A 23,560-nucleotide genomic window follows, 5' to 3' on the forward strand; every position below is an offset into this window, starting at 1 on the left:
GGGGCTTTCCCAGACCCCTGAGGCACCACCATTGCTCAGGCCATGGCTGCCCCTGTGTTCAGAGGCCTGCGTGGAGCTTCCCTGACAATCAGATTCATCATGGAAGCCACCAGGTTTGAGCATCCTTGTCTGCTCTATGTGGACCAGGCTGAGCTTGGAGCCAAGACTGCGGTACTCTCCAGGGCCAATCAACAGGTGAGGGAAACGTGCTGGCATGGGGGATGGTGGGCCAGGCTGCCACTGGGCTCTGTTTGCTCACCCAAGAGAGGAGGAGATAAATATAGACACAGGATTACTCAGACACAGCCTGGGAAAACCGGCTCCACACCTTGACTTCAGCCCTGGACCAGTCTCACCTTTACCTGCCTGCCCATTCTGTGCCCGCTGCCAGGCCTGCCCCGCCTCCTCCCAGGACTCCCCACCTGGAAACTCTGGGACAGCCCTTCCTACCGGCTCTCTGGGGGTGGGACAGAAACCGAGGCCCAGAGAGAGCAGGGTGCTTGCCTCAAGTCCCCCAGCAGGTTAGGAGCAGGCCAAGCAGGGCTGCACCTGGCATTAGAGGTCACCTTTTCAGGCCCAGGCACTACATCAGTCCAGACTCAGTTTCCCCATCTGTGAGACAGGGGCCTGGCACACCCAGCCCTCCATTGCCTTGGGCTTGCTGCACGTAGGATGGAGCTGGAGACCACCCAGCAGAAAGGGGATGAGGCTGAGGTCTCGTGCACGAGGAGACGCCGGCTCGAGCGGGGTGTGTACGGCTCGGGGCTCAGACTCTGGAGCCAGACTGCACGGGCTCAAATCCCGGCTGTGCATTTGTCAGCTGTGGGACTTCGGGCAAGTTACTTGACATATTTCCTCATCTCAAAAATGAGAATAACAATAGTAGTTATTATTACATGTTATAAATATTTCACGTAATATGCATTGTATACATATAATAACAACAGCCCAATAAGGGCACCAGCCTCCGAGAGTGTCAGGGAGGTTTAGATGAGTTACTACATGCAAAACACTTACACCCGGGCTTGGCACAGAGCAACTGCTCGCGAGGGTTTATTAGGATTGCCCAGCCTGGCAGGTGGAGGCTGTGATGCAGGGGCCTGGGAGGGCGGCTCTGAGGCTCCCGCCCGCCAGGGGAACAGCCTGGCCCTGGGCCGTACCTCGCACAGGTCTCTGCAGTGCTGTGGCCTCTGCAGCAGCCCGCACTCACCCCCCCGCCTCCCCCCACCCCCGCCCTGCCTGCAGCTTCTAGTCAGGCAGACGTGGACTGGAATGCCGGCTGCACCACTTACAGGCGGTGTGAAGCCGGGCGAGCGGGGGGCCCTCTCCAAGCCTCAAATCCTACTTCATCTGCCCCCGGATTGGTAGGAGAGTTACCTAGGGGAATGTGGGGGGAAACGCGCAGCTCGGCCAGGCAGATGGGCTCTCCACACCTTTTTCTTGCTTCCTCCAGCGGCCTCCCGGCTGTGGGCTCAGCCCGAGAGAGGCCGTACCCAGCTACTTGACCCTCAGCCATGCAAGGGCCCTCAGGCATGGGGAACACGCACCACCTCAGACACTGCAGGAGCGCAGGCCCCTGCCCACAGGCCTGTGGGACCCCTGGGGATCCATAGGTTCCCCCCTGCACCCCTCATGCACCCGTGAATGTCCGCACGGGGTCTGTGTCCCCCCCCATGCGTACCTGCACACACACACGTCCGTGAACAAATGCGTACCCAGGGCACAGCCGTGCACACACATGCACACGCATGTATGGGCACAGAGAGGCAGGGCCTGCGGGCGTGTCCCCGCACAGCCTCACCTGCACGCACGCTCTCACACTCAGGGGTGTCCCAGCTGGGCCTGGCCCTAAGGTGGCCGTCTTCACAGCAGAGGAATGCAGACAGCTGGGGTTACTCCGCCAGCGGACGTGAGGGAGAGGCCCCAGGGAAACCACACGGGCAGGAAGCCAGGCAGGCATGCCAGGCTGAGGCGGGGCCCTCGGGTGCCAGGAATTGTGCTGGGGGGGGGCGGGTGCAGATACTTGCTTACTCCTGTCTGTCCCATCGCCCGGTGTCTTTGGAGCCTCTGGGACTTAAAGGCGAAGGGGTCTCAGATCATTGTCCTCCCCCCGAGGTAGGGAGCAGGTTCTCCCTGCCCAGCCCTGCTGTGTGGCAGGGCCCTGTCTCTCTCTGGGCTGCGGTGGCTGGTCTGAGCTGTGAGGGGCCACACCAGGTGGTCTTCCTCATGGGGGAACCAAGAGAACTACAGGAGGAGGAGGAGGGTAGTCACTGACTCAACTCAAGGGACGGACACGATGTGGAAGTCTCTAGAACTCCTTGGGTAGGGCTCTTGTTGACCCAACAGCCACCGTGTGCTAAAGCACTTGCATCTTCCAACTCCCCAGATGCTCACAAAACAGGCCCTACTCCCATTTACAGATGTGGAATCCGAGGTGCCGTGACCTACCTGGGTCCCAGAGCTGGCGACTCTGGAGCCCAGCACCCAACCATGGTGCGTATGTGTGGCTTCTGCCACTGGGCACATTTCACACAGCAGGTGAAGAGGTCTGCAGGGGAGGCCTATGCACGGCAGGCAGCATGAAAAGCACAGTCCCAGAGGCAGGGAGCCCTGGCCCCAGGGGGTACCCTGCCACATCTACCTGCTGCAGGTCACAGCTGTGCTGCCCATGGGTGGGACCACACGGGGGGCGGGGGGAGGCTGAGAGCCACCTGGGAGCGTCGGCCTCTCTGCCAGCACCCAGCACGGGGGACCAGCTGAGGCTAGGTGGGGGCCATGCTGGTGTACCAAGAGAGAGCGGGCACTAAGACGGGAACAAGGCCTCCGCATCATCAGCCCCAGGGTAGGAGAGGTTACCCCCTACCTCCCCCATAAATAACATATGGCCTCAGAGGAATGGAAGCCAATGAGTTCCAGAATAGAGCAGGGGGAGGGGCTGGTGAGGACCCCAGTGAGGACTTGCCCAATGGCAGAGTCCCTGAGACCAGAGCTCATGTCTGCAGACCCCTGTGAAAGGTCCCCAAGCCAACTGGGTCCCCCATGTTCCAGCCCAGGTGGGACAAGGGACGACACCAAGACCTGGTGTCCAGAACCCTATGGAGGAAGGAAGGGGGAAGGAGGGAGTACATAACCAAAATCCAGAGAACCCTAGCTGGACTGGCCACCCTGCCTGCCCCTGGCAGGCTCTACCCACAGGCTCGGCCATTTAGTTCCTGGAGAAGCTGAAATGGGAAAATGACAGTGGAGTCAGGGGAGGACCCAGCAGGCGAGTGACATGCCCAAAGCCATCCAGGGTAGGAAGGATTGTAACTCCAGCCACCACTCCTCCTTGAGGAAAGCCCGAAGTGGAACCTCGGAGCTGGTCAGGTCAGCAGCACTCAGCAGCGTGGGATCCCCAGCCTGCCCCTCCAGCCCAGGAGGAGTGCCCATACCCTTCAAGAAGAAGGGAGCCCAGTCTCACTGCCCCAGGCTCCCAACCTGCTCTGCCAGTACCAGGTGTGGTGGAGGCAGATGACTTCACCTCTCTGAGCCTCAGTCTCCCCAAGCAGCAGCAATGCCCACCACTCAGGGTTGTTCTGATCATTAGCCGGTGTCACATTTAGAAAGATCCAGGCACAGCCTCGCACACAAAAGCTCTCACCGTGGCCATCTGTAGTTTCTAAAGACTTCTCAAGGCCCCTGCACTCCTTTCCAAAGCACTCCTAGGCTTGAGACAATACCCAGCACAGGACTCTAGAGGGGAGCAAGACAGCCAGTGTCACCCCGCTCTTCAGCTTCCCAGACCCAGGCCCCGAGAGGGGGAGTGATTCGGGGAAACGAACAGGCAGGGCCTGGAGGACTCGCGGCCTGCTTCCTCTCCCACGACAGCCCTGAAGAGGAGAAGAGACCACGGGCTCCCCGCAGTGTCCCCAGGGCAGCCCTGGGGTCTTGTTGTGGCTCTACGACCTCTCGGTGCCACCCCCTGGCCCTTCCAGGGCACAGGCTTTCCGCCTGGGCAACCCTTCCCCACCCCCAGCTGCTGTTTCCCTGTGCCCCCCGCAGAGGGCTCGGGCTGCGGGGACCACATGCAGCCAGAGTCCCAGAGGCGGGAGGGAGGGTCGGCCTCCCCCGGGGTGTCCTAGAGTCCCGCAGGGGGAGCCGGAGCCGCGGCGGGGGGCGGGGGGGGCGCACGTGGCGGCGCTGCCCGCGCGCTGATGTCAGGCCCCGCCGCGCCCCGGTCCCAGCACGTTCGGCCGCGGAGCGGGGAACAAAGCGTCCTGCGCATTCCTGCGCGCTGACTCACCGCCGTCACGTAGCGCGCCGCCGCCGCCGCCGCTTTGCCCAAAATTGGTCGGGAGCGAGGGCGGGCCGAGCGCAGCGCGGCGGCTGGGAGCGCGGGGCGGGGAGCGAGCGGCGCTGGGCACCCCCCACGGCCGAGGATTTCCCAAAACAGGCAAGAGAGGGGGCGACGGCGGGGATGTCCGCGGGGCCCCGGCAGGGCCAGGCAGGGGGCCACCGCGTACGGGTGGGAGGGTGAGCAGGGCGCGGGCGGCAGGCCGGGGTGAATCTCAGCCCCAGAGCACTACTTGTCTTTGAGCCTCGGTTTCCCCATCTGCCAGATGGGGATGCGCAGGGCACGGTCGTAAGCACTTGGTGCGAGCCGTCTCAACTAGTTCTTACACCAACCCCGTGAGAAACGTATATTATTATCACCATTTTACAAATAGGGAAATGGACGCAAGGGCCCTGATTTGCTTGAGGTCCCATACTAGTGAGTGGCGGAGCTAGGATTTGAACCCAGGTTGTAAGCTTCCGGAAGCTACATCTATCCCCCAGGGGCTGAAGTATGCAGCGCAGCGCCTGGCGCACGAGGGGTGTCGTCCCTGCTCCCTGCGCCCTGCCCGTGTTGGTGTTGCCGCCAGGCCCCTCACTTCACTAACCTCCCCATTCCCTCGCCTGCCAAGTGGGTACCTGCGGAAGGGCGCCCTCCAGGGGCTGTCCGGGAAATGACAAGTGAGGATCCGAGTGTGACTGGTGGAAAGAAGGCAAGGGGGATTTCATTCTACAGGTGTTCCTCAGCGGTGCCCGGTGGTCAGCTGGGCCAACAGCAGAGTACAGAGAGGAGCCAAGCTAAGCCCGGGGACACCTGCCAGACAGGGCCACACTGGGGTGGGCCTCCAAAGGGCAGCCAAGAGGCTGGAGAACACTGAGCTGCCTGGCCCCTTAGGAAAATATTTGAGGCAGTGGGAGGGTCCTTGTCGTGGTCCCTCTGCGAGTCTGGTCTCTTTCCCCATTGCAACTTGATTTCAGAGAAGGTGGAGCTCTGTGGAACTGTGGGGTGTCCCGGTCAGAGGCCTGCCCTGAGTTTACAGGAATGAGATGGCCAGTAGGTGGCCTTGCTCTCCCCAGGTTGTGGTATCACCCACCTGGGGTTCATCTGAGAGTCAGGGAAGGCCCTGGAAGGAAATCCCAACCAACCCCAGCCAGCACTGGTTTGGGTCCCACTGCATGGGCCTCCACAGCATAGATGTGAGCTGAGACTCCACTTTGAGCTCAGGCGAAGTTCCGCTCCCGGCCGGACATGCAAAGCCTGTGGACTGGCCTCCAAGCCCCTCTCCCATCACTGAATCTCTCCCACTGTTCACTGCAGCTCCTAGGACAAGCCATGCCTTTTCAGGCCCACCAGCCTGCACTCATGCCGCTTCCTCTACTACCTGGAATGCTTTCTCCGCCCTCATAGCCTCGCTCAAATGTCTCTCCTGCTGGAAAGCCCCTCCTGACCTTGCAGATAGAGGCAGGCACTCACTCCTTGGGGTCCTGGGGCTCCGTGTCTCTCCTTCCCTTTCGACCAGCCTAGAGCCAGGCACAGAGCACAGTGGTCCTTAGGCCCAGAGCCTTGATCCCAGGTCCTCCACGCTCCTAGGCCCCTATCCCAGGCAGGTACGGGATCTCAGGTGGGCCAGAGCCCCAAAGACCGAGCCCGGGTCTGACGCAGAACCGGCTCAGCATGCTCGCTGGGTGGCAGCGGAAGGCACAGCCCTGGGGCCTGGGGACCCCTCTCTTCTGGCCCTGGCTGTGGGACCTTGGACAGCTTATGCAGGCCCTGCCCTGCCTGCTTCCTAGGCCTATTTGGAAGATCGTTTGAAGGAAAGCGGAGAGAATGCTTGGCACGTGGGCACAGCTCCCCACACAGCTGTCATTATCCCCAGGTCATTATGACGGGCCTGCCTTGTGCCCGAGGCTTGGGTGCTGAGGCTGGGCGGCAGGCGGCCGGATGAACTCAGCAGCAGCCCCAGCCCCTGGCTGACTCAGGCTAAGGCACGGGGAGAAGCTGCTGCTTTATGGTCAGCCTGAGCCAGCCCAGCCCTGGCCCTCCCCTCCCCACCCCAGGATTCACCCAGATCCGAGGCCATTCTGGGCCTCTTATCTGGGGAGATAAAGGCCCCCTCCCCCTGGATGATAGATCTATTCAGCTGGCTTCCGTGTGACCTTGGCACCCCTCACCCTCTCTGGGCCAGCCTTGGAGAGTACCGGTGGGGGGCAGGCGGTGGCTTCACAAAGCTCCTGGATGTGCCTTCCAGGCAGGCGTCCTCGGGAGGGGGGAGCTCCCTCACTATTTCTGGGCCCCTGAGGAATAGATCCTGCTTTCTTGTTCCTCAGTGTCTGGCCCAAGGTGGTGGTAGGAGATTCCAGCAACCCTGTGACATCATCCTTCTGAGAGCCTGGGGTTATTATTTTTTATGTGACACCAAGGGGAACTGAGGTGCAGAGATCAGAAAGCCTTTACGCCAAGCCACACAGCCAACAAGCCAGGATGGTGGCATGTGGGTCTGCCAGCCTAGTCAGAGCCCATTTGCTAGCCCTCCATTTTCTGTGGGCTCCTGGCTGGCGCTGGCTGCCTCCGTCCCTCTGCAGCCCCCAGGACACGAGCTGTGTGCCAGGGCTTGGACAAGAATCTGCTTCTAAGATCTTCACATGAATCCATAGGACAGAAGAGGTAGTCAGAGCTCAAGAGCTGGAATTGTTTGACCCAAGTCACACAGCAGAAGAGGTAGAGCAAGATTCTGTGCCCTATCCCCCTGTTCTGTGCGCTGCACCACTTCCCCGATCGGTCAGGGTTTCAGGGCTCTGCCAACACCAGGCCTCAGGGAGCCTGCAGGGAGACCCTCTGGTCTCACAGACACCCCCTGGCTATGGGTGGCCAAAGAGGGCGTGTGCCCATCCTGCTAGGGTGGGCCCACCAGGCCTGCCTGGGCCCGAGGCTCCTTGCCAGGCTCACATGAAAGCGTGAGGTCATTGGCCATCCCAGCTCCCTGTCCCATCTCGCTGCTGTGACTCAGCCCTGCCATACCCAGACCTCCTCCTTCAGGGGACCCCAGCAATGGCCTAGCCTGGCCTGGGCTGCCCCAACTGCCTGCCCGCCCGCTCAGGGCCTCCCTCCCTGAGTCACCGCTCACCTCACCACCCAGCACACTGCTCATTGCATAAACAGCCTACTCCTCTCCCCCAAGGTCCCAGAGTTCCCACTGCTAAAGGTGCAACAGCCAGGCTGAGGGATGGGGGACTTTTCCTACTGCCCTTAGACTCAGGCCCCGAGGTTGACCCCAGGACCAGCTTCTGGGGACTCTCTTCACCTCTGGAATTGAGGTGAAGAGCTCAGATCAAGGCCTCAGACTGACCTGGGTTCAAATCTCAGCTCCTTCCTTGTTAGAATGGCTGACCTTGGTTAAGATACCTCAGTTTCCGCATCTGGAAAGGGAGTGCTACTAATAAGCTGCATCCCATGCGGATTCTGTATGGCATCACAGATACCAGGTCAGGGCTTAAGCATGCAGGCCATGAGGCAGGCACATCTCCATTTAAATGGCTATATGGCCTTGTGCAAGCCACTCCTTCACTGCCTTCAGGCTCAGGCTCCTCACCTGTAACATGGAAATCGTAAAAAGAATACCCCCTGCTGTGGCAATTAGCCATGCCAGCATATGTAAAGGGTCTGTGCATTGTCTGACACCTGGAACCAGATGGGGGTACATGTTTACATGCCTATGATTCATTCTTAAAGTGCCAGCTACTTAATAAGCCCAGGAGGGTTTCAGTGGAGGGTGGGGAGATGGAGACGGTCCTTGATGCCACTCCAGGGAAGGACTCCCCAGATACTGAAGCTTCCAGACTGCCCTTTTCAGGCCGGGCACCATACTTCCTAGGTGGGTCCAGAAGGCTCTCTGAAGAGGTCTTTCTGGGCCACAGCTGACCCCATGCTCTGTAGTCTCTGGGGTACCCACAGAGCACCTCATTTCATGGAGGATGCTCAGACCGAAGGAGGGGCTTGCCTGCAGCCACCCAGCTGAAAGCGGAACCCAAGCCTGCCACTCCATGCCCCCCTTCCCAGCCACCTCCCTGGACGCAGGACACCCTCACCTGCCAGTGCCACAGACAGCAGTCTGGGGGGTGGGGGGTGGATCACACAGCTCATCTGCCCCCTGGCAGCTCTCAGGAGCCCTGCTGGGAACCCAGTTTCCCAAACTCCCTGGGCAATGGAGTCCTACCTGCTACCAGTATTTTCCTTGGAACATACTACAGGAAACCCTGGGCCGGGCTGCATTAACCCATGAGGCTTTTGTCTTTATCTTATCCCATGATGCTCAGAATCCTTGCTTATCCCCTCAAGCTGTGGACCCCCAAGTGGGGACCCAGCGAGCCTAGGCTGAGGCCAATGGAGGAAGAGTGGACCCAGGAGAGAACATTCCCAACTTCCCCATTTCCAATTCAACAAGTCCTTACGGAGTATCTGGTCAGGATAAGGGGACAAAGGCTGGGGAAGTCGCATAGGAGCAGAAGGGCAGAGGGAAGAGAAATGTCACCGACCCTGGGGTCTGACAGACCTGAACTTGAACCCCTGACCGTTACAGGTCAAGCTCTCCAAGCTCTCAGAGTCTGAAGCCTCGTCTGAAAATGGAGGCACTGACAGCTCAGAGGGTTATGTTGTCAGAATTAAGTGAGAACGAGAACATGACTCTGCTCTGTAATTAGGTGTGATCAGTAATGGCTACCACGGACAGAGCCCTTTCTCACTTAACCCTTCCCACAGCCACAATACCATGATGACGCCCATTTATAGATGAGGAGACTGGGGCTCAAAGAAAGGGGAAGGGCACAGGTCATGAGAGGTGGGCCTCTGCTACAAACCTGGCTCAGCCTGACACCTGAGGCAGAGCCCTTAGCCACAGCCTGCCCTCGGACACCCAGGCCAAGCCAGAGACTTAGAGCCTAGCAAGGCTGTAAATGAGAACCACATGGGTGTTCAGAGGATGGTTCGATCTCATATCTTAGATGGAATCGGGAAGTCTTCCTGGAGGAGGTAGCATTTTGGTGGGCTTTAAGGATGGCCAGAATAAATCGGGTAAGACTGGAAGGAGGCTGGGAGGCCCCAGCTTGCACAGAGGCAAGGAGGCAAGAAAGTCTGTGGTGTATCCAGGGAATGACAAGCCCTGTGGTGTGGGCCAGGCCAGCTTTGGGCATCCAGGTCAGCACTGGAGGGATGAAGAAGGAAAGATTGCTCAGAGTCAGACCCCTAGCAGGTTGGACCCCAGGGTGGGCATCTGGACTTGGCGAGTTGCTTCACCCTGATTCCAGGCTGGGTCCTGGCTGAAGGCTTCCTGCTGAAGCCGGGTTTTCATAGGAAGGCAGCATTTCCCAAATCTGCTCACACTTCTTGTCTGGTGTGGCATTATATCGTGTGCCAAAGCAAATGGGAGTGACTGGAGCCAACCGGGGGTGGGGGGGGCAGGTGCTCTTGGAGGGCTATGTGACCCAGAGTAGTACAGGGGTCACTCATGGGGGATCTGGCCCGTGGCATGCAGATAGCACAATTTCTAGGAACACCCCTGACCCCAGTACACACACACACACACACACCATTCCTTTCCAGGAGCATGTCTACACTGATAAGCCCACATGCACTTTACAGGCCAGGTTGAAAGAGGGAGGATGGGGGCTGACTGACAGAGCCCTCCTGGGCCAGGCAACAGGCCACATCTACCATTGGCTCTGCCACAAAGGCTCCCAGGAGCTGTGAGGTGGGATTTGTCTTCTTGGATGCCTTTGACGGATGTGGCCTCTGACACTCAGGAAGGTTAAACTGTGGGGTGCCCTGGGTCACATGGCCGGTGAGCAAGAGAACCGGCCTCAGGTTGCCCAGCCCCTGCCCTGCACTACCTATATCCTGGCACGGTGCTGAGCACTTGTCCATAGGGGACTGGGGGCGGACGGAGGGCAGGAGGGGGGTTCACGCCTGAGTCACAGCGCTTTGAAGCTGATAGCCAGATCTGCCAAGCCACCGAGGTTCCAGGGGTGGGCTGGCCCCTGACTCGCTCCCACAGCCCGAGCCAGCCCCAGGCAGAGGCTTCAGCTCCTGACCACCCTCTTGCCTGTGCCACTCCCGGGTCATTCATGGCTCAGGATTCCCCGGAGCTGGGCAGGAAGGCAAGGCCTTTAGGCAAGGAGGTATCCCAGGCACACCTCTGCTCAGGAATTTCAGCCTGGAATCACAGTGGGAACCCGAGCTTTGCCTGCCTGCTGGGCACCGAGCTAACCCTGATGATCTAGGCACAAGGCACTTATTCTTAGCTGACATTTAATTCTAGAATCAAGTACTGTACTTTTGGTGGCCCGACCTCCTGGTGGCTCACCCCTTCCCGGAGGGGAAATGCGTCCTCCTGGTGGGGCACTGGGTGCGCCTTGGAAAACCTGGCTTCTAGGCAATAGCGTGGGTGTGACTCTGAAAACCCGCCAGCTGCATGTCCTGGCCAGTGGTGGCGGTGAGATGGGGGAGAAGATCGGGGCTCCTGCCCCTCCAGATGTGGGGGCCTAGGTCTCAGAGAGAAAAGAGTCCAGGCATTCTGGGTTTCCAGATCCAGGCCTGGCAGGACAACCTCTGGCAGGTTGTTCCTCTCCCTGGACCTTGGCTTCCTCGCGTAGGTATAGGCCAAGGGTCCTTCCGTCTTTGGATGCTTGTCTGATTTTTTTTTCTTAAATATTATCTCAAGTCTTCATCATTAGAACGTTTTAAAGATGGTACCAGGCAGGAAAAGGGACCTAGATCTCCCCCATCAGAAAGTTGTTTATGCAAAAACAGGCTTTGTCTGGTGGGACAAAGCCATCTTGTTCCATTTCACTGCAGTGCTGGGCATAAACCAACAGTGCCCAGGCCTGTGGTAAGCCCCGGGGTGGGGATTTCAGAGAAGACCTTGCCTCAGTGAGCTCATCGGCTCAGTGAGGAGACACACCACTCCCCAGGAACTAACCAGATATTTCCAGGACAAGCGTAATGTGCTATTCAAAGCTTTTCAAGGTTTGACCCTTCTAATTTTTCTAACCACATCTGTTACAAAAGAGGTGGATGAATGGGAGACTAGTTGTGTAGATGTATGGATAGAAGGATAAATGAAAGGTTAGTGGATGGATGGATGGATGGATGAGTGGATGGATGGATGGATGGATGGATGGATGGATAGATGGATGAGTGGTTGGATGGATAGGTGGATAAATAGACGGATAAGTGGATGGATGGATGGATGGTTGGATGGATGGATGGATGGTTGGACGGGCAGACAGACAGATGGATAGACGGATGGATGAAAGGAACATTGGATATACATGATATAGGTTGTTGAGGGAAAGTTCCAACCTTGCTTCTTATTCATTGTGTGACCCTAAGTAAGTCACTTCCTTATCTATAAAATGAGATCTTATCTGGAAAAACCTCATCTGTAAAGTGTGAATTATGAGCCAAGCCTACCTCCCAGGTCTATTGTGGGCATCCTGTGAAATAAGAACGGACTGTCTATGTCTACCTAACAGCTGTGACAAGGCCTCAGAGACTGACCTTGTCGGCATGGGCTCTGTGCTGTGCTTTTATTATGGGGTGAGGGCCCCCTTGGACACAGGTGGGAGGCTGCTTCCACCCTGGGGGTCCCCACTCTCCCAGTCAGCCTAGGGTTCTCTGCCTTACGAGGGAGGATGACTCCTGGAGGAAGGTTGCTGCAAGCGAGCCCCCTGTGGGCTGGAGAGCCAGGAAAGCACATTGAGGGCACACCAAGTTCAGGGTTAGGGCTTTGACATTAAGCAAATCCACTTCGTAAACTTGGCTCTGCCACTTGCTAGCTGTCTGACGTTGGGCAAGTCGTGAGCCCCCGTTTCCTCATTTATAAAGTGGGGACTAATTACAGTACTCACCTCTTAGGTGTATTGTGTCTGTCGATGGAGATAACGTGTGTGAATTAGTTAGCACAATGCTTGGAATATATTAAATACTCAGTAAGTGTGTGTTTACCCCACACCCCTGAAGGGCTATGTGGGGAATTGGGCCCTTAACACTTTGGAGGGAACTCAAACACTTGGAGCACAGAGCTTTTCATCCCGGATGCTGAGTCCCTGAGTTGGTTTCCTTACTTCGGCAAGTCCAGCAGGACCCACGTGGCCTCTTGACGAGGGTGCGTTGACTGAACAATATCCACTTTCGGCTGAAATTCCAGCAGTTCCATGGGCCTCGCTGACCCTGGCCTGATTACCCCTAGATTAATAACAAACAGGGCCCATGAATTACTCCTTTACAAGTACAGTTTATATGGGAGATATAAATCTCTCCGAATGGGCTGAGGCAGAGGGAGGGGGAGAACTGGCAAGGGTTGTCCTCCCAGGGAAGCCGTGGATACCAGGGGAGCTGGTCCTGCAGGGCCGAGACTGCCCTTGCAGAGACCCAGCGTGGGGACGGTGGTGTGGGTGGTGGCAGGCCCTGCTGGCTCAGGGTGAGCTCTGGCTGATGGCAGGAGGCCCAGACCACCCACCAGAAAGAGGGCCTGAGGCTGAGTGGCCCCAGGCTTGAAAGGGCGCAGCCCTGACCTGCAGACTTGGGGACAAATGATGATAGGAATGTCTGAGCCTCCTCAGTCCCTCAATGCCCAAGGCAGGCTGGCTCCAGGGCCAAACCCTCCCCAACCCCTCATCCCCTGCAGACTGCAGACACCACCCCCTGGCCAGCCCCATCTTCCTAGCTACTCGCTCGGCTAAGCTGCCTGCACGGTATGTGCTTGCAGCCAAGACGCTGTGTCCCTTCCAGTGGGGCTGCAAACAGAACTTCCTGAAACCTAGTGAGGCCAGGGTGGCGGCAACAGGGAAGCAACTGGATTTCCAGAAGGGAGAGAGCAGAGGATCCCAAGAGGGGAGCGAGAGGTTGCAGGGCTGTCTGGGGAGCTCTAAACGCGGGTCAGGTTGGTTCGGAATGCCGTAGGCTTTCAGAGCTGAGAGCACCCCTCTCAGCCAATGGGAAAGCAGAAAAGCTTTTCAAGGAAGCCAGGGAAGGGGCAGGACTTGCCCAAGACCACACAGTCTGAAGAGCAGAGCTGGGACAACACTTGTTGGTCCTGCAGCCACACCAGCACTGGTCCAGCCCCATCACCAGACATTTAATCCTCACTCGTGTGCATCCTCAGTCCCACACAGTGGCTTCAGCTGCTGGACAGCCTACGATATTTACTCTTAGTGCAGGGGGTAGAGGGGGAGTTTTGGGGGTGCGTGGAAAGATGGCCTAGCCCCGTCCCAGTGCCCTGGCCTTCCTGCCAGTGGGTCCTTCCTGGCAGCCCTTCCCATACAGACCCAGAGGCTCCACTTGGACCCCTGGCAGCTTCACGGGTGCACTGGGAAGAGTGGGGCTGGATTAGTAGCCAAGAGAACATGTCTGGCCCCATCACTGTCTTGAGCAAGTTGCTTCTCCTCTTAGGCCTCCGTTATCCCATCCAGCAAGTGGAAGTGGAGACTGGAGCGAATTTCTAGGGGTCAGTTTCTGGCACAGTGTCTCATCCAGAAATATGCCTCAACTTCTCTCTTCTGCCAGCCTGCCCTCCCCACAAATCTCTCCTTGGACTGGGCCCGGGGCCAAGCATAAGTGGAGCAAATTATTTTGTGTGCAAAACGATGCCCTCCAGATCCTGACAGGGGGCCCCTCGATGAATCCCTGTGCCTTAACCTGCAGCCTTTAGCAGCCCAGGCAGGTAACAGGGCCAGGTGGGGATGGGGCAGTGCCACAGAGCAGATGGCCAGGGCCGTTGATGGGAGCCAGAGGGGTAGGGTTGGGGGCCATGCAGCCAGGCCAGCCAGGAGGGACAGGGGGTGACCGTCAGGGCCAGGCTAGAGAGCTTTGGGGCTGGGGCTGGGGCTGGCTATTTTTAACTCAGCTTAATTTTCTCTACCTGGAAACCAAGTCTTGCCGGTGGGGTAGCCCTGTTCCGGGAAGGCTTTCCCCCCCTAGGACCTGGGCTCGCTCAGGTTCCGGGGCCAGGCCTCTCCATTTCACAGGGGCCCTGTTTGCCGCACGCAGGGAAGGAGGAGAACTGTAGCCGGGCGCAGCTCCCCACACTGACCCTGCGAGGCCCGGGCAGCGGCCCCTGCCCTGTCGTCATCCTTTCACACCAGAGAGGGATCCTGTCTCCTGGTCTGTTTAATTCTTCTATTATGTTTCCCAGACTCAGAGCCTCTGGTTCCCTATTGTCCTGAGCAGCACTTTGCATTTGTGTAAAGATTAGACGTGGTAGAACCTTCGCTCTCCTTCCAAATGGTCTTTCTCTTTTACTTTTTCAAATCCGAGTTCTTTCTCTCGCGCTAGGCTCTGCTTCCTTGTCCTCCCTCTCTCCCTACCTGTCTTTATCTGCCTCCCTGTTTGTTTTCCTTCCCACCCAGACCCCCTCCTGCTCCCCGCTCACCTGCTTGTTCTTCTTTCTTCTCTTCATGGTTCAGTAGTTTGAATTCTCTGTCCGCCCCTTCCCCCACCCTGACCCTGTTTAATTCCATATTTATATTCTCTGGGAGGCTAATAGAAATGACTAGGAGTATGGCTCACCTCATTCCAGAAATGCTCTTCTAAATTCTTAGAGAGGTACCTTGGCGGGGGAGGGCAGTGAGCACTGCGTGGGGAGTCTCTGGTTTTTGCTGGAGGGACCGAGATCCGAGTCCCGGTGCCAGCTCTGCATCCACCAGCTGCGTGACCTTGGCCAAGCCAGGCCCCTCTCTGAGTCTCCCGGGCAGTAGTGGAGCTGATCCCTAGATCCTAACAGCTGCCTCCCAGGGCCACGATAGAGGGGAGCTGAAAATGCTCTGAGCACACAGTAGGTGCTCAGAAAGGTTTGCTCCTGCTTCCACCGCAGCCTGACCCAGCCTGGGGGGAGGAAGATCACGCTGACGGTTATCTCTCTCCTCAAGTTCTGGCCCTCTCTGTACTGGGATGGCATGCACACAGCCAGACGCACATGTATGCTCTGGTCACGCCCTAGGACGAAGCAAGCTTGCCTGTTTCTCTGTGGTCATCTGTTTCCCCCTCCATAAATGTCGGATGACAAGATCGCTGCTGAACACAGCAACTGAAAATTGAGCAGCCTGGGTTCCTGGGGACCTAATTTCCACAGTTGAAAGCCAGGCATGTATTCATGCCTTCTCTCCTCCCTCGGAGAGCACTCACTCAGAGGGCTCCTACTGTGTGCCAGGCCGGCTCTGGCCTTGCCTTCTCTGGAGCTCCGGACCTCGAGATTGCTGGGGAGATAAGCCCGGCGTCATGAGTCAGGCAGGCAGGAGAGCAAGGCTCTGGGAGTTCCGAGAAATGAGAGGGCTTTTCCTGGTGTACCTGGAGACAGGGTCCCTGAAAGCCGTCACGGGAGGTGGACTCTGAGCCAGGCCTGGGCAGGAACACAGGGCGACTGCTGGTCCCACAAGCTGCTTAGCTCAGCACCGGTGCATCCACACTCTGTCTCCAGCAAGGCTCAGCTTCTGAGCTAGCAGAGAGGCAGGGGCGGAATGCTAGCCCCCAGGGTGCACCCCCGCCCCCAACTTGCCTTTTTTGGAGAGAGTAGCCACGGAGTGAGCCAAGTGCCCTGTCATGTCCAAGGTGGGAGATCTTTCAAGGGGTACTTTGTGTGTGTGCCCACAGGGGCAATAAGTTCTGGAAGGGACCAGAATACCTGTCCCCAGGCCCTGGGGGACGGATGAGGAAGGAGGGGAGGGGGCACTTCCTGGGTGAGGTAGGGATGAGGCAGCTCCAGGCTGGTCAGAGGTCAGGGGTGAACTGTGTCCTTCACTGAGGGAAGCCAGCCCAGAGAGGGCTCTGATTTGCCCAAGGCCACACAGCCTTGAGCACCCCCTTTCCACTCCCACACAATAGAGGGGGCATCCTCAGCCTGGTTGGCAGTGGGCAGGCGGGATGGCAAGGTCTCCTCCAAGGAGAAGGAGGGTTTCGCTCGTGGATCTCCCCCTTCCAACTCTCAGCTCTGGGCAAGACCCATGGAGAGCCCCACAGAGAGTGAAGAAGGGGGTCGGGGCACACTGGGGATGACTTGAGGCAGCCCAGCAGAACCAGGAGGGGTCCCTGGCGACTGCAGGGAAGCTGCAGTACTCCAGGAGGTGCTCCAGGCACAGAGGGACGAGCGGGGGGCCTCCCCTCCCGCCTCCACCCTCCCCTGTCCCCCCCCACCGCGGAGGAGGCTGGGGCAAGCGGTGCACCCGGGTGGAGGCGGTGTCATCGCTCTCCTGTGCAGCGGGGCAGGGCTGCATGGGCAGGGGCGGGGCCCTGACTGGTGTTATAAGAAGCAGCCAGGGCACTGAGGCAATGAGCTATCGGCTCGGCTTGGCAGCAGGACGCTGGCAACAGGCGAGCTCCCTCCCCTGGTCCAGCCCGTGTGCTCCGCCGCCGCTATGGTCGCCGTGCCCACGGCCTGGTGCTCCGTCGCGCTGGCCCTGCTCCTGGCTCTGCAGGAAGGTGAGCCGCCCCAGCCTCACCTGCTACGGCAGCCGCCCCCGGCCGGGTCTGCTCGAGGGTGTCTCCCTCCCCCTGGGGGTACTCGCCAGTCAGCTGGGGGCCCCCAGGGTGGGAGCCCCGCAGCCGTGGCAGCTCCCGGGAGCTCCGCAGGGACAGCGGTGCTGCAGGCACTGGGCAGCGCCGGCCCTTCCCACCGGGGCCGCTGGGGCTTCCCCGGGCTGGCATGCAGCTCCTGAGCAATGAGAATGCCAACTTCCTCGATTATGCAAGAGGTGGAGCCTGGCGGGTCCCCTGGCCCAGCTGTGCCAGGCACCCTGACCCAGCTCTCCACCTCTCTCTCCTTGTGCACGCAGGCAAGGGCCAGGTGACTGCCGCGGCCCCGGAGCATCCGGCGCCCTCACCCCGGGCCCGAGGCCCCCACCTGCGGCCTCGACGTTGCTCCTGCAGCTCCTGGCTCGACAAGGAATGCGTCTACTTCTGCCACCTGGACATCATCTGGGTGAACACTCCCGGGTGAGCGACCGCGGGGATCCAGGCGGGGCTGCTGGAAGCGGGGCAGGGGATGGGGAATGTCTCACGGAGTACAGCGCTCCCTGGGCCTCCAGACAGGATTGCTGCGCTAACATGAAGAGTTACTGGTTATTGTTCCGACTCCCACGTGGGGGCTGCCTAAGCGATGGAGCGCTAGCTCAGGAGAATTCTCACAACAACCTGCTATTGGCCCCATTTTCCAGATCAGGGCACTGAGGCTCAGAGAGGTCGGGTGCCTGCCCCAGGATTACACAGGAAGGAGTAAGTGGTAGGTGGAGGCTCCATCCTAGGCCCATGGCTGCCAAAGCTCACAAGCACTCTGCCATGCTGCCGCTGCACGATCTTCCAAGAATAAGACGATTAACGACAGCACCCGTGCCTTGACGGGGCCAGGCTCTGGGCCAAGCCCTGCTTGTATGTTATCAGCTCTCGAATCCCCCGTCCTCCCCACGAGGCAGGCGCTGCTGCTGTCCCCAGTGACAGGATGAGAAACCTGGCCTGTGCCATCCCGCAGCGCTGGGGTGGGAGCCCCGTGCTGTCTGTTTCTGTCTGCACCCGCACTGCCTCCGGGCCACTGCATACTTCGAGTTGAAGTTTCTCTGTGTGTTTGTGGGTTTTTTTTTCCCTTCCCCAAATTGCAAAAGGCAAGAGAAGCCCTGCACGTAAGCGTGTGTGGAGCTAATCCGCATCCAAACACTCGCTCAGGGCGGGAACCCTGCCAGTCCCTGCGTGCTGGGTCTACCTGGAGTCAGTATAACTTCAACCACATTGTCTAAAATTAGCTCTGGCACCCGAAGGTGCTGGTCCAACCGGCCACAGGGCCCTTGCCCTGCCCCCAGCCTGCCTTGGCCAGACTTTGCATCTGAAATCAGTCCCCCCTGATCTCACACACACACACACACACACACACACACACGAGCACTTGCACACACCAGTTTTAAGTCAGAGCTCTAAGACACATTTATCGCCCCTCCAGTCAAGGGGTGACCAGGTGAGGGCAGCTTAGCTGTGAGCCTGTATGTTTACTTCTGTGAGATGCCATTTCCTCCCCTCTCCAGGGGGACCAGCCTGGCCCTCTCCATCGGCTCAAGTTCCTGGCTGGGAGAGAGGGGAGGGGCTGGGAGGACGCCCCACTTCCCGACTTAGGGAGGGAGCACTGTTTCAGCCCCTCCTCTCCGTGCTGGGAGGCTTACTGAGCAGGACCAGGGCTGCAGGAGCAAGCAGAGGCCCAGAAAGGGGACGGACCTTGTCCAGGACCACCTGGCAACCAGGGAGGGGCCTGTGCTGGGGCTTCTTGAGGCCAGGGGCCTCAGGTAACATTTTGCTTGCACCCTGGTGGCATGGGTGGCCATCCCAGTATGTGCTGTGGGCAGTCTCTGCTTGCCAGTGGTTGGAGTTTATCTAATCCTCTCTCCCTCTCCTTCTCCCCTCCTATCTCTCCACCCTACACCACTACCTTGCTGGCTGCCTGCCCACAGACAGACAGCTCCTTACGGCCTGGGAAACCCGCCAAGACGCCGGCGCCGCTCCCTGCCAAAACGCTGTGAATGCTCCAGCGGTGGGGACCCCACGTGTGCCACCTTCTGCCATCAAAGGCCCTGGTAAGTGGGCACCCAGCCTGCAGGGGCCGGGGGCGCAGGGTACCTGGAAGACCAGCCGAGCAGAGTGGCCAATGGTGAAGGAGCAGGGTCCTGGGAGCCCGTAGGCTGCCCGGGGCCCGTGGGCAGTATCCCTTTCTGTGGCAAACCAGTCACCCCGAGTCCCTCCCACTGCCCAGCTCTGGGGGCTTCTGAGAGCATCCCAGCCTCACTCCTGGGCAGGGGGGACTCTCCCCAAGTGACAGCAGAAGCAGCTCAGGCAGAGAGGGGACAGGACTTGTCCTCTCCGGCTGCACAGCTAGTCAGAAGGAGAGCTGGGCCTTCAGCCTCAGTCTGTCTGCCCAAGGGCACTGGGCTTTGGCTCCTGAGCTGTGATGCGGAGGACTTTGGAGCTTTCTGGGTGGAGAAGTAACATCTAGACTTGGGAGGCTGGGGCACTATCCCAAGGTTGTCACAGAATTGCTGGGGGCTGGAGGGCAGGGGGTGGGGAGCTCTGCCAAGTCTCTTAACTCTCTGGGCCTCAGTTTTCCCACCTGTAAAAGGAGTGGGAGAGACTTTGTTCCTTCGCTCATCCACTTGGAGCATTTGGGCAAAGTAGAAACTGGCTTCACAGTCCCAAACCTGCCTTTCCTATGATGATATATGAGAAATTCCTCTGAGACTCAAGCTGTGGCTCCACCCCTGCCTCAGTTTCCCCTGCAAAGGACTGTGCTCAGCTGCAGGTGGCTGGATTCTGGGAATGCCAGGCACCCAGCTGCCTCTTTCTGAGGCTAAGAACGCATTCCCGGCAGCTCGGTTTTCCTCAGCCCCTACCCCACCTGGGAAAGGAAGGATGCCAGGTGCACAGGGGTGGAAATGGATCTGCTTGGGGGGGGGGGGGCACTGGGCCCACAGCCAGGTGTTCTCAGGGCCCTGGACAACCCCTCACTTGGGTCCTAATACTGTTCATTCAGGGCCGAAGCTGTGGTAGTCCCAGGCAGCGGGTCCCCCGCCGACGTGTTCCAGGCTGGCCGGACATGGATGTCCACAGGGGAGCTCCTCCAACAGCTGAGGTAAGGGGTGCCTGCACTGGCCGAGAACCTCCTGTGTGCTTTGCATGTTGCCCTCGTTCTCCATAGAAGGCAGGACTGGGTCCTTACCGGGCAGCCAAGGGAACTGAGGCTCAGAGGGGTAAAAGCACTTGCCCAAGGTCCCAGCGGTCTGTGGCAGGCATCTGGAAGGCTCCAGAGCTGGAGGTCTTAGCTGCTGTGCTCTCTGTCCCCACCAGGCCCGGAGGTTGACTTTCTTAGGTGGGGGCTGAGGGACTGTGACTGTGGAAGGCCCTCAGGTGTTCATTCAGGTGGTGAGCATCTCCTACGTGCTGGGTCCAGAGTGGTCAACAATCTAGCCTGTCCTCTCCTCCCTGTCCCAGACCAGATCCCCTTCCTGGCAGCCTCAGCATGGCTCAGCTTGAGGCTTGGCACTCGGGATGTGCCCATGAATGTCTGTCCAACCAAACTGACTTGAGAATAGAGCCCCCACATCTGGCCGTGCAGCCGAGTGGCTAAAGGGGCAGCTACTGAGCCAGGACTGGCCGATTTGAACCCCAGCTCTGCCACAAACAAGCCTTTGTGACCATGGGCTTATCGCTTCACTTCTCTGTGCTTCAGGTTCCCATTTTTTTTTTAATTTTTTTTTTAAGATTTTATTTATTTGCGAGAGAATGAGAGACAGAGAGCATGAGAGGGAAGAGGGTCAGAGGGAGAAGCAGACTCCCTGCTGAGCAGGGAGCCCGATGTGGGACTTGATCCCTGGACTCCAGGATCATGACCTGAGCCGAAGGCAGTCGCTTAACCAACTGAGCCACCCAGGCGCCCTTCAGGTTCCCATTTTGAACCAGGGACGCCGGTACAAGCCATGTCTAGGGGTCGTTGTGAGGTTGGATGCGTTGATGTAGGTGGAGGTCCTCAGGCAGGGCCTGGCACCCAGTGGGAGCTCTGGAGGGGTGGTAACCATTCAGACCTCTGTCCCTGAGGCTCCTTGGAGCTGGCCAGTGCTGAGGCCCAGCGTGGTCCCCCTGGGGGCTCCCATTTTTGTGGAGAGGCTGAAACATAGGAGACAGGGCAGGATGGGGAAGGGATAGGGAAGACCCAGCAGATACTTAGGAACTGTCCGAGGATGAAAAAAATCAAGATTCAGACTTTGCAAGTGCACGGCACCTCGTAGTGGGCGAAGAGCTTGCTCTTCCAACCCATACTCATCCTCACACCAGCTACGCCTGTTTATTTTACAGACTAAGGAAGGGGCTTGGAGAGGTTGCCACACTTGCCTCAGTTCCCATAGCTGGGAACTGCAGCCAGCCTCCCAGCTCCAGGTTAGAACCCTTGGAGCCAGGACAAGACCACTTGGATGATGCTGGAGTCCCTGCCAGGGTCTCATCCCAGTTCGGAGGGCAGCTAGGACCCATATTTGTCTGGGTTGAGCCACCTTGAGCTGGACATTGAAGAATGGGAATTTTGGTCTATGGAATTTGGGTGAGGGGAGGTGAAGAGCCTAGAAGGAACAGCAGAAGCAAAGGTGTGGAAGTGGGAAGGCAAGTCACAGGAGGTACACTGTTCTTGGCCCTCTGGTTGTTCCGGCAGCCTTTGACATTGAACATCAGCTTCCTCAAAGTCCCTGTGGGCCGAGGAGCTTCTAGGCCTGGTCTGGCCTGTCCCTGATGTGCAGACTTTGTTTCCAGAGTGAGCTGTGGCTGCCCTCTGACCCCGGGGCAGCTGTGATTCAGGGGGCCAGGTCCTATCGCTGCTGCCTGTCCTGGGGAACTCTTGGGCAGCCCGTATCTCCCGAGATGCTAAATGGACCTTTCTCAATTCCAGGAACATTTCTGCCGCCAAGATCCGCTTTGCTAGGCGACACCAGGATTCAGTGAGGGAGCTGAGACCCACACACCCCAGGCGGAGGAAGAGATAGCGCTGGTTGCCAAGGAACGCTGGGAAGGAGCCTGTGTGGAGCCGCGAGGAGAGGGGCAGCCCAGGGCCAGGGACCCCACCTGCTGGGGTGGCACAAGCTCTGGCCTCCTTGCACGGGTGAGGGAGCTTCCCCCAAGGCAGCTCGTGCCCTCTGCCTGCCCAGGAAAGCCTTCAGCCCCTCAGCTGCAGAGCGGTCTCCCCCGCCGGCCCTGGCCCCACCACCCCGCTGGAAGGAACCGCATGAGGAGCGTGCTGACCTGGAGGCCACGTCCTGAGAGGTTTCCTGTCTGTTGGCTACAAACCAGGATCAACGAGCAGTGATGGACACTCAGACCGAAGCCAGCCCTGGAGGCTGGATGGGGCTGGTGTCCTGGGTGGCCCCCATCCGTCCCCTCGAGCTCTCCCTCCCCAGAGTCCTCCCACCCTCATGTCCTCGGGACACTCCTGGTGAGAACGGCCTGCTCTGCTTCACCTGTCTGTATATAACTTATTTGCTCTCAGAACTTTGAGAATTCCGATTATTTATTTTAATGTATTTTTTTAAACTCAATTATTTACCTGCAAACTTGGGTTTGTAATAAACGATGAAACGGTACTCTGGCATTTTGTCTTGGCTGAAGCAGAGGTGGGAGGCACCTCTCGGGAAGCGGCTGCTCAGAGGTTAGGGGGACACAGAAAGGAGAGAGAAAGGGTCTGGGGCAGGTGGCCGGAGCCCTGGGTTCCACTCCCCGTGCCCTTGCTGGGCACCTCTAGCTGCTAACCCAGCCTCTCTAGGCTTTTGCCTATCATGTGCCTGGGCAGCTGTTTACAGCTTTGACATCCAGCATTCTGGGACCTGTGTTCCCATCGGGCCAGTCACCTATGGCCAGGCCTTTCCCAAGAGCATGTTTGGAAGGAGTCAAGACCCACTTCTGCTCCAGCAGCCGTCGCCGGGAACTGTCGTGAGGCCCAGAGTGAATCTGGCCAGTGAGGGCTGGAGCCAGATGGATCCCAAGACTGTGCGCAGCCCGAGGGGCCAGTGATGGGCGCTGCGATGGACCTACGGCCTGGCCCTAGCTTGTCCCCTGCCTCTGCCCTCGCTAGTGAACAAGAAGTGAGTTTTGACCGAGGAAGCCCAGGGCTCTAGGCCTGGGCTGGCCGGTCCTGCCAGGGCCCAGGAAGCAGCCCACCGGAGCTCCAGGGATGGCCAGCAGTCACGATCACCCCTGCCGGCGGCCGCCTGGACCCACAGCCTCCGTGTCCGCCAAATCCTCCTGCGACAAGCTGTTCCCTTTTCTCCCGGCTGGCCTGTGCTGGGAGCGGCAGGTGGCCAGAATGGCTACTGCAAGATAATTATTTACACACTGCCATGTCCACGAAGCCAGCCCTGACCCCCTCATGGAAGAACAACATGCCACACGTATTGAAATCCTACCGTATACTTGCACTTGACCCATATTAACTCATTTTCTCCATCTCAACAACCCTATGACATAGGGACTTTTATTACCTCTGTTTTAATGATGAGGAAAAATTGGGGCACAGAGAAGGCAATTTACTTGCCCAAGGTCACACAGTAAGTGGTGGCATCAGGACTTGAACCTAGAGTCTATAGTACATATGGATGTATGGGTGTGTGTATTTAATAAATATTATCGGTTGAATTCATGGATCACCACTGCAGCATGACCTGGGACAAATCTCTTTCTCTTTCTAGGCCTTAGTTT

General features: G+C 58.5%; 1 protein-coding gene across 1 annotated transcript; it reads left to right on the plus strand.

The window, feature by feature from the left end:
• The first annotated feature begins 99 nt into the window (after positions 1 to 99).
• Positions 100 to 23,485, plus strand: EDN2 (endothelin 2). The gene is made up of 7 exons (XM_032414802.1): positions 100 to 195; positions 1,246 to 1,364; positions 4,296 to 4,432; positions 17,131 to 17,290; positions 18,787 to 18,909; positions 19,860 to 19,958; positions 21,762 to 23,485. Exons 1-7 carry the CDS (start codon positions 100 to 102, stop codon positions 21,853 to 21,855), a joined length of 828 nt encoding a protein of 275 aa, XP_032270693.1. The 3' UTR covers positions 21,856 to 23,485.
• The last annotated feature ends 75 nt before the right edge of the window (positions 23,486 to 23,560 follow it).

Source organism: Phoca vitulina, unplaced genomic scaffold (assembly GCF_004348235.1).
Source record: "Phoca vitulina isolate PV1807 unplaced genomic scaffold, GSC_HSeal_1.0 scaffold2, whole genome shotgun sequence".
NCBI classification, from domain to species: Eukaryota; Metazoa; Chordata; class Mammalia; order Carnivora; family Phocidae; genus Phoca; species Phoca vitulina.

What these genes read in the sequence shown, in the direction of transcription:
- EDN2 (XM_032414802.1), top strand. Translation starts at nt 100, where the DNA reads ATGGAAGCCACCAGGTTTGAGCATCCTTGTCTGCTCTATGTGGACCAG. An exon ending in CCGAGGATTTCCCAAAACAG is followed by an intron (nt 4,433 to 17,130) that starts GCAAGAGAGGGG and finishes TTGTGCACGCAG; the next exon opens with GCAAGGGCCAGGTGACTGCC. An exon ending in ATCTGGGTGAACACTCCCGG is followed by an intron (nt 17,291 to 18,786) that starts GTGAGCGACCGC and finishes GCCTGCCCACAG; the next exon opens with ACAGACAGCTCCTTACGGCC.